Source organism: Hylobates moloch, unplaced genomic scaffold (assembly GCF_009828535.3).
Source record: "Hylobates moloch isolate HMO894 unplaced genomic scaffold, HMol_V3 SCAFFOLD_3, whole genome shotgun sequence".
NCBI classification, from domain to species: Eukaryota; Metazoa; Chordata; class Mammalia; order Primates; family Hylobatidae; genus Hylobates; species Hylobates moloch.
In genome coordinates, this window is record NW_026652278.1 from 33224961 (window position 1) to 33235067 (window position 10107).

The 10107-nt window shown below is 46.7% G+C and overlaps 1 protein-coding gene across 9 annotated transcripts in view; it reads left to right on the top strand.

Annotated features, from left to right (window-relative positions):
• Positions 1-8468, top strand: part of SEC31B (SEC31 homolog B, COPII coat complex component) — a 33368-nt gene extending 24900 nt beyond the window's left edge. For 5 of the 9 annotated variants that reach the window (XM_058436089.1, XM_032180250.2, XM_032180268.2 and 2 more), the window contains 7 exons: positions 4233-4410; positions 4797-5111; positions 5356-5414; positions 5721-5867; positions 6138-6257; positions 7019-7090; positions 7322-8468. In XM_058436089.1, the coding sequence (XP_058292072.1) occupies positions 4233-4410; positions 4797-5111; positions 5356-5414; positions 5721-5867; positions 6138-6257; positions 7019-7090; positions 7322-7501 (1071 nt within the window). In that variant the 3' untranslated portion in view covers positions 7502-8468. The remainder of the gene's footprint in view (positions 1-4232; positions 4411-4796; positions 5112-5355; positions 5415-5720; positions 5868-6137; positions 6258-7018; positions 7091-7321) is intronic. The other 4 variants (XM_032180258.2, XM_032180277.2, XM_058436090.1 and 1 more) reach the window with 3 other exon arrangements.
• The last annotated feature ends 1639 nt before the right edge of the window (positions 8469-10107 follow it).

Here is a 10107-nt window from a genome sequence, read left to right on the forward strand (position 1 = left end):
AATAGGCCTGGCATGGTGGCTCACGCCTGTAATCCCAGCACTTTGGGAGGCCAAAGCGGGCAGATCATGAGGTCTGGAGTTCGAGACCATCCTGGCCAACATGGTGAAACCCCATCTCTACTGAAAATACAAAAAAATGATCTGGGCGTGGTGGCACGCACCTGTAGTCCAAGCTACTCGGGAGGCTGAGGCAGGAGTATCACTTGAACCCAGGAGGCGGGGGTTGAAGTGAGCCCAGATCATACCACTGCACTCCAGCCTGGCAATGGAGCAAGACTCTGTCTCAAAAAAAAAAAAAAAAAGCTACAGTAAAATTCATAAATACTATGATTGGGGTATGGCAAGGGGCTATAAGATCACACAGATGAAAGTAGTTTACTCTGTATGGTGAGGTTGTGGGGGCAGTCCAGGGAGTGTTTCAGAAAGAGTCTGATGTTTGATCAGAGTTTCAAAGATTAAAAGTTTTTAGGCAAAGGAATGAGCAAGTGAAGACTGTTTCAGGCACAGAGAATAGCATGTACAAAGGCACTGAAGCAAGAGTAAGCTGAGGCCTTTTGAGGATTACTATTATTTAATTGGGGCTGCAACACAGGTGTTTGTGGCTGTGAAGTGAAGTTAGATGAAACTGGAACAACAGGTAGGAGTTAGATCACTAAGGACCTAGCATTCTGTGATAAAGAACTTAAACTTGACAGGGAGGAGCTATTGAACAGTTTTAGGAAGAGTGACATAATTAGCTGTATATTAGGAAGGGCCAGGCTGGAGGGAGTTAGGCTATAGTAAGGGATGATGAAGACATGAAATAACTAAAGCTAGCCAGTGAGGTTGGATTTGAAATACTTAGTACGTAGTAGATAGAACTGACAGAATTGCTGATAGTTTGGAGAGGTGTGTGTGTGGTTGCGGGGACTGAGGGAGAGGAAAGAGGTTCTGGCCAAAGTGCCCGGGGGGATTGGATACTGTTAAGATGTGAGGCCAGACGCTTACTAGAGGGGCTGGGGAACAGAATCCAGGGAGATTTGGATACTGAGTTATCAGGCAGAAGCTCTGATGGCTCATCTTGTCCCACCTTCAATCCCCACCCTAATGCCTTTTCTTTTTTCCCTCCCTTTCCTCCCTCCCTTTCTTCCCTCACTTGTCTCCCCTTTTCCCCTTCCCCTCCTCTCCTCTCTCTCTCCCTCTCCCCATCTCTTTTCATTTAAAAATAACTATAGATTCACAGGAGGTGGCAAAGAAATGTACTGGGATGTCTCCTGCATCCCAACAACACCCCACCCCATGTCAGCATCTCACACAACCACAGTACACTATCAAAACCAAGAAATTGCCATTAGTACAATCCATGGATTCAGATTTCAGATTCAGTCTCCACCAGTTTTACATATTGTTATGTGTGTGTTTATGTGTGTTTATGCAGTTTTGCCACATTGTGGTATATAACCACCACCAAAATCAAGATACTCAATTTTACCATCACCACAAGACTCTCTTGTGTTACCTCTTTTATAGCTGTGCTTATCCGGCCTCCCTCATCCTTGGCTTGACCAATATGTTCTCCAGCTCTGTAATTGTTATTTAACGATTGTTACTTAAATAGAATCATGCAATATGTATCCTTTTGAGATTGGCTTTTCTCCCTTAGCATAACTTCTTTGAGATTCATTCAAGTTGTTCTGTGTACCAGTAGTTCACTCATTCTTATTGCAGAGTAGTATTCCATGGTGTGAATGTACCATGGTTTTAATTTTTTTTTTTTTTTTGAGACAGAGTCTCGCTTTGTTGCCCAGGCTGGAGTGCAGTGGCGCGATCTTGGCTCACTGCAAGCTCCGCCTCCCAGGTTCACGCCATTCTCCTGCCTCAGCCTCCCAAGTAGCTGGGACTACAGGCGCACGCCACCACGCCCAGAGAATTTTTTGTATTTTTAGTGGAGACGGGGTTTCACCATGTTAGCCAGGATGGTCTTGATCTCCTGACCTCATGATCCGCCCGCCTTGGCCTCCCAAAGCGCTGGGATTATAGGCGTGAGCCACCGTGCCCGGCCCCAGTTTTAATTTTTTTAGCCATTCAAACTTTGAAGGACATTTGGGTAGTTTCCAATTTGGCGTATTATGAGTAAAGCTGCTATGAGTATTCAGATACAAGTTCCTAACTGACATCTTTACTAGGTTCAGTCTTTCAGTCCATGAACGTGGCATGTTTCTCCATCAGCATTTTATAATTTTTATCACACCAATCCTGTACATATTTTGTCCAATTCATACTTATTTCATTTTTTTAATATCACCTGTCAGCTCATGCCTACTAAGTATTTAATTTTCTCTTCAGCAGTTTAAAATCAAATTTCCTGGTTTCCACTTGTTCATTGTGAGTATATAGAAATGCAGTTGATTTTTATGTGTTGATCTGGTTATATCCTGTGACTTTCCTGAACAGTTATAGAAGTTTTTTGTGGATTCCATGGGGTTTTCTATTAGACAGTCATGCTGTCTGCAAATCTGCATAGTTTTCTTTCTTTTCAATCTATATGCATTTAATTTCTTTCTTATGCCTTATTGTAGTGACTAGGACTTCCAGTCTCTGTTAAATAAGAATAGTGAACATGAGCCAGGCGCGGTGGCTCATACCTGTAATCCCAGCACTTTGGGAAACTGAGGCGGGTGTATCACCTAAGGTCAGGAGTTGAGACCAGCCTGGCCAACATGGTGAGACCCCATCTCTACTAAAAATATAAAATTAACCGGGCATGGTGGCGCATGCCTGTAATCCCAGCTACTCAGGAGGCAAGGCTAGACAGTCGCTTGAACCTGGGAGGTGGAGGTTGCAGTGAGCTGAGATTGTGCCATTGCACTCCAGCCTGGGCACCAAGAGTGAAACTCTGTCTCAAAAAAAAATAAATAAATAGTGAACATGAATGTTCTTGCCTTGTTTCCAGTCTTAGAGGAAAAACATTCAATATTTCAGCATTAAGCCTGATGTTAGCTTTAGGTTTTTCGTAGATGCTCTTTATGAGACCAAGGACATTTCCCTCTATTCCTTGTGTCTTAGTCCATTTTGTGCCACCATAACAGAATACCACAGACTGGGAAATTTATAAAGAACAGAAATTTCTTTCTTATGGTTCTGGAGTGCAAGATCAAGGCACCACCAGGTATAGTTCCAGCAGGTATGGTTCCACCCTCTAGTTCCAAGATGGTGCCTTGCTGCTATGTCCTCACCTGGCAGGCGGCAGATGTGCAAGAGAAAGCAAACCCACTCCTGCAAGTCATTTTTATAGTGGCATTAATCCATTAATGAGGGCAGAGCCCTCATGACCTAAACACTTCCAAAAAGTCCCACCTCCCAACACTGTTGCATTGAGGATTCAGTTTTCAACACATGACTTTGGGGAGCATATTCAGACCATAACACCTTGTGTACTAGATCATGAATCGGTGTTGAATTTTGTTAAATGTTTTTTCTGCGTCATTTCTGTGATCATATTATTTTCATTCTTTAGTTTGTTGGTATAGGGGATTAAATTGATTGGTTTTTAAATATATTGGATCAGCTTTGTATGAACTGGGATCAATCCCACTTTCTTGTGGAATATTATTTTTTATATACATTATTTGATTTGCTAAAATTTTGTTGAGGATTTTTGTGTCTAAGTTCATGAGAAACATTGATGTGTAGTTTTATTTTCTGCTATGCTGGCATCAGGGTAATACTGGCCTCATGAAATTAGTTAGGAAGTGTTACTTCTATTTTCTGGAAGAGATTATGTAAACTTTGTATTAATTCTTTGACTGTTTGGTGAAATTCTCCAGTGAAACCATCTAGGCGTGGAGATTTCTTTTTTGGGAGCTTTTAAATTACAAATTCAATCTCTTTAATAGCTATAGGACTATCCGGATCTTCCTTCATTGTGACTGAGTTTTGGTAGTTTGTGGTTCTTGAGGAATGGGTCCATTTCTGATAAGTTGTCAGAGTTATGAATGTAAAGTTTTCTGTAGTATTCGTTTATATTTTTAATGGCTTCAGGGTCTGTTGTAATATTCCTTGTTTGATCTCTGATGATGATTTATATCTTCTTGCTTTTTATCTTTATCATTTTTTAGATGTTTATCAATTTTATTGATTTTTTTCTCAAAGAACTAGTTTTTGTTTCATTAATTTTCCCTATTATTTTTCTGTTTTCTATTATTTACCTTTCTCTTTCCTTTCCAAGAGCTGATGTTTTTTTCTCTTCATAGGTTCCAACTCCATCTCCAAGGCCAAGGGTTTTCACCCCTCAGTCATCACCAGCGATGCGCTTGGCACCTTCCCATCCTAGCCCTTATCAGGGCCCCAGGACGCAGAATATAAGTAACTACAGGGCACCTGGGCCCCAGGCCATCCAGCCTTTGCCTTTAAGCCCTGGGGTAAGGCCTGGTGAGTGAGTCACTGAAGATCTATCCGGGCAGAGCACAGAGGTCTCAGGAAAGCAATTGGCATGGCCAGCATGGATTTGGGAAGCTGTATGTCTGTCTAGTGAGAGGAGCTTGGAAGTTGAAGTCTGAATTCCTAATGCTATCACTGGCTTCATACCTTTGTCAATATAGCAAAGTGTTGTGTTGCTTATTTCAACCCTATGGGATTGTTTTGAAGGTCAAATAAGGAATATAGTTAAAAGTATTTTGTAAATTATAGATTTCCATATACATGTATTAATCATTTATTATTAATTTTTTATTGCAATCCTGTTTCTCCCTCATATGCTCTGAGTTGCTCCTGAATTGAAATTTAGTGACAAATGACCTGTTTCTGTTCTACTTCAGCTTCATCTCAGCCACAGCTATTAGGAGGGCAAAGGGTGCAAGCTCCTAACCCGGTGGGATTCCCTGGGACATGGCCTCTTCCTGGTTCCACTCTACCCATGGCATACCCAGACATCATGCAACCTGGCTCTACCTCCCTGCCTGAGACTCCTAGACTGTTCCCTCTGCTTCCTCTGAGGCCACTAGGTCCCAGCCGCATGGTCTCCCACACCCCAGCCCCTCCTGCAAGCTTCCCAGTGCCATACCTTCCAGGGGACCCAGGTGCCCCATGCTCTAGTGTCCTCCCAACCACTGGCATCTTGACTCCTCACCCAGGTCAGTCTTCCTTCCATGGATCCCTCTTCTGGGTTATTGCCTCCTGCCCCTCTCACTACTTTGGGAGTCTTTCCTCAAGTCAGAGGGCTAGGGCCCTGTTGGGTGGAGGGTGGCTGGGAGTGTAGCTGGTCTGCAGAGGGAGGTATGGTGGACTCCAACTCAAAGAATGCTACCAGCCTTCAGATAAAAAACTTCCAGTGTTTTTCACTATGTGCCGAAAAACCTCTATCTTTTTATCTTATAGGACCTCAAGATTCCTGGAAAGAAGCCCCAGCCCCCAGGGGAAACCTCCAGAGGAACAAGGTCAGTGCATCTTTCCCCACCCACTCCCTCGCACGTTCACCAATGACCACGTTCTAATTCCTTAGAGGATTCAGTCAGTCCTTCCCCTTCTCAGACTGTCCCTGCCCTCCTCCCACTTACTCTTCTTTCCTCAGGACCCTCCTCCTTCTCTTTCCCTCTTACACGCACACACCAGTCTCCTCACTTCCCAGTTTCCCACACTCACTCTTCTGTCTCCTTTTTCACTATCATTCCTGCCACTCCCCAGAACCAGAGCCATGGAGTCTCTCGGCTTAGACTCATGTGTCTTTCCTTCTGTCTCTTTAGCTGCCAGAGACATTTATGCCCCCAGCACCAATTACTGCTCCAGTTATGAGCCTCACCCCTGAGCTACGAGGGATTCTTCCCTCACAGCCCTCTGTCGCCGGTGTGAGTTATGCTCCCCCAGGAGTTCCAGGAGAACTTAGCCTGCAGGTGACAGGGACAATGTATTCTCCTCCCTTGGGAAACCTTCCAGCCCTCCTTGGGTGCAGGTCATGGTAGATGGGCCTCACTCCTCAAGGCATGTGCTGAGGGAGACTGGGGGCAGGTACCAGGTGTCCTTACGGCAGAGAAAGGGAGGCTGCTCATCTCCCCAACTCTGCTGTAATGGGAACAGTGTGACTGTGAGTCACTGGGGACTAGTCCTTAGGGAAGCCATGAGAAGGACAGCTTGCCCCTCTGGCCTTTCTCCCTGCTTATCAGCAGCTTCAGCACCTGCCACCTGAGAAGATGGAAAGGAAGGAGCTGCCCCCAGAGCATCAGTCCTTGAAGAGCAGCTTCCAGGCACTTCTCCAACGCTGCTCCCTGTCTGCAACTGACTTAGTAAGTCTGACCCTTCTTCACAGTGCCCTCCTCGCACCCCTCGCTGGCTCCAGGACCCCTCAGCTGTGGAACAGTTCCTTGTGTGACTCTCTTCTCACTGCCCCTGGACATGCTGTCTCTATCTTATACTTAATTGATGTCCACGTGGAGCTGGGGAGAGACTTTGAGTCTGGTCTGAAGTCCAGCTCCTTGGTCGTAGGACCCAGCAGCATTGAGACCTAAAGGCAGCAGGGGTACTGGAAGGGGGGTAGAGCCAGGAGTGAGGAAGTCTGCCATTCCCTTGCTGGCTGTGTCGGCTTGAGCAAGTCACTTATTCTTCTTGGGCCTTCATTCCTTCATCTGTGAAATGAAGCCATTCTAGCTCTAATATGCTGTGATTTTTTTTTTTTTTTTTTTTTTTTGGGATAGAGTCTCGCTTTGTCGCCCAGGCTGGAGTGCAGTGGCGCGATCTCGGCTCACTGCAAGCTCTGCCTCCCGGGTTCAAGCCATTCTCCTGCCTCAGCCTCCCGAGTAGCTGGGACTACAGGTGCCTGCCACCACGGCCGGCTAATTTTTTGTATTTTTAATGGAGACGGGGTTTCACCGTGTCAGCCAGGATGGTCTTGATCTCCTGACCTCATGATCCACCTGCCTCGGCCTCCCAAGGTGCTGGGATTACAGGCGTGAGCCACCATGCCCAGCCTAATATGCTGTGATTCTTTATGGCCCTGTGTGGTGTTAGGCTTAGGGGCTGGGGTTGGAATCCATTTCTTTCCCTGCAGAAGACAAAAAGGAAGCTGGAAGAGGCAGCCCAGCGTCTGGAGTGTCTATATGAGAAGCTCTGTGAGGGCACAGTAAGTACAGCTAGCTGTGCTCCCACTGCCTCCTACACTTCCACCATCACCATGGCCAAAGGAAGCCCAGTGTCTTTTCTTCCCATAAGTCTCACTGACCTGGGTTCCCCACAAAATACGTGCATCTTCCCTGGACTGGGCCCCAGAACTTAAGTCTTCCCTTATTCCTTCCATGCTGCCAGGGTAGGAGCTGGGTTGGGCTCACTAACCTAAGGGTCATTCCCTCCACAGCTCTCACCTCATGTTGTGGCTGGGCTCCATGAGGTTGCCCGATGTGTGGATGCAGGAAGCTTTGAGCAGGGCCTCGCAGTGCATGCCCAGGTGGCGGGCTGTAGCAGCTTCAGCGAGGTATCCAGCTTCATGCCTATCCTGAAGGCTGTCCTCATCATCGCTCATAAGCTGCTGGTCTAAACCAGGCAGCCTCTCTTGCTAGGAGGCCACTTCTGCTGTTACATAACTCCTCCCTGCAGAAGAGGGGACTTTTGCAACAGACTCTGTTTGTTTTTCCCGACTCTTTTCCTTGCTGCCAGGTATGTGATGCTGTAGGCTTGGCTCCAAACCAGCTGAGTGCCTGCTTTTTACTCCTTTATGCCTGGCCTTCTAGGATTTGTCCAAGACACTCTCAGGCCTGGAGGCAGGGCATAGAGTCAGTTCTTCACTCTCCCTAATACTACACTCTGTAAGGACCTGGGGCAGGATATCTTCTCCCCCAGGGAGCTTCTATTTAAGTGGCTTCTGAGAGGTTGAACAGGATTGTTACTTTTAAGCCTACCTCTGCTGTGACCCATCATGTGGGTCTTTTGTTTCTCCCTTCTGTGGTTTATGAGCCTGCCCTTACCTTTTCCCTGCCTCTGACTTCGTATTTCCAGGTCCATATTTCTCTGTAGCCCAGGGTCTGGGGTAGAGCTGACTGCTGTTCACCCTTTGAACAAGTCATGGACGTGAGGGATGGGTGCTGAGCAGAACCAAGAGAGGAAACTTTGGTGCTGTTAAAATGGAATTTCTCATCTGCTGGCATTATTAAGGGTGGGCTAGGTTGGATGGAAGGTAAAAGGGATGAACTGCCTTTTGCTGGAAGCTGTCTTAGGCTGTGAGATAGGAGCAGGGGAACCACAGCCTATGGGGAACTGCCCTTGACTCCACCTATGTTGGAGCCTTAGCCCAGGGCCATTCCTTCTGTGATGATAAAGCCCAGTTCTGGAATTGGAGCCATATTAAGGAACGATTCTCTTCCAGCGCTGCTCCTCAAGGGTTGGGGGTCCTTCTCCCTCACAGCCACATGTCTCAGGGCTACCTTCTCCGATTGGATTTGCATTTGTGGCACTGTATTTGATGCAGTGATGTACTTAATGGTGCAATAAAGCTGCTTTGATTTGGTTTCCTCTGTCATCTCCCAGTCATTGCCTCCTCTGGGTTCTGTTTTGCCATTACCTTTCTAGTCCTCTTTGTTCTTGCTTCCTGCACCCTAGTAAGGCAGGGGAGAGGCTTAGGGAGAGATAAATCAAGAAAGTTAAAGGAAGGTGTCCAGTCCCACTGAATTAGGTTCTCTCCTTGCAGCATTTGTGGTCACTGTGCTGGGTGTGTTGGGGGTGGGGGGATTGTCTCCCTTCATCCGTGCCTGGTGTTCAGTTCCAGGGTTTTCCCCACCCCACTTCAGGGCTGAGCTCAGCTATACAAAGGGACTGGGTGTGAAGCCAGGGGATACTAGCCCTAATCCTGTTGTAGATCCCATCATGTCTGCGGGCTAGATGTGTGTGTGTTTGGGAGGGAGGGATTGTTAGGCAGTATTTGTTTGTAAAGCCACTTGCTCTTCAGATAATACTTGCACTAACTTCTATTGATGAAGCAGTGTGAGCCCTAGCAAAGTCCTTTCCCAAAGTGTCTTTGAAGCCAAGAGCCCATTGAAGGGAAGAAAGGCCGGGAGAGGGGATTAGTTTGTTCAGCAGCTGTGAATTTCAGTGGGAGGTTGATGAACTCTGAAGTCTTTGTTTAAATTAAAGTGAGGGAGAAAAAAGCCGCTGCTGGAGCGAGAGCCCCACTTGGGGCCCTGAACTAACACAAGGAGAAGTCTGAGCTGCAGGGAGCTGTGTACTGACTGCGAAGACTTTTCCCAAACACTTTCGGAAAAGGTGTTGTGAGAAGACAAGGGGGCGGAGTGGCGGATTAGCATGTGAAATGAAGTTTTCATTGACTCCGGTGGGGGTAGAAGGCTATTTTAATGGCATTTTGTTCTCCTATTTTCTCTTCTTGAGCTCTTTAGAGATATTGTTTTGCTAAGACAGGCTTTCTTCCCCCTTCTTTCCAGTCTGAGGATTGCCTCTATGGGAGCCAACATAAATATTTCTCCTCCAGGAATGCAGGTTAATTAAAAGGAAATGAATGAGTGGAAGCATCCAATCCAGACCTACAATAGGCGAGTGCCCTGGCCTGCCCTCCCCTCCCACCACTGCCAGCACCACCAGCGCGGAAGACGACCCCATCTCTGTCTTTGCCCTAACCTGCTGCTAAGGCCAGTTGAGGCTGCGATTCTTTTCAAAAAGAAAAAGCTCTGCCTGTGTGTAGGCTCACAGGCCAGGGACAGGAAGGAGACAGTGTTTTGCCCACCCCAACCAATGTCCTTCTCAATTCTCAGGACCTCCCTCTGTTTCTGTCTTCTGGCTGAGACAGATGGGCTCCTGAAGAGCACACAAGGGGTGGGAAGGGGCCTGTGCTCTGCACTCACCCCACAGTAACTTACTAGTTGGGGGAAGAAGCCAGTCATCTTTCTCAGCATCAGTTTAAATCTGTAAAACAAAATGTTTGACTAGCTGACCTCAAAGATGTCTTCCCAAGCACCAGTTCTGGAGTTGTCTACTTTGTAAAGGGACCACGGCCCTGGCAATTGAGTGTAAGATGATAACTTAAAATCCATGATGCAGCAATGGTGGTGGTTGTTCACCACTATCTCTACTCTGGTGTTTGTTGAATGAACAAATGAACAAGTGGATATTGCAAAAGGAAGGGAAAAGCAATACAGA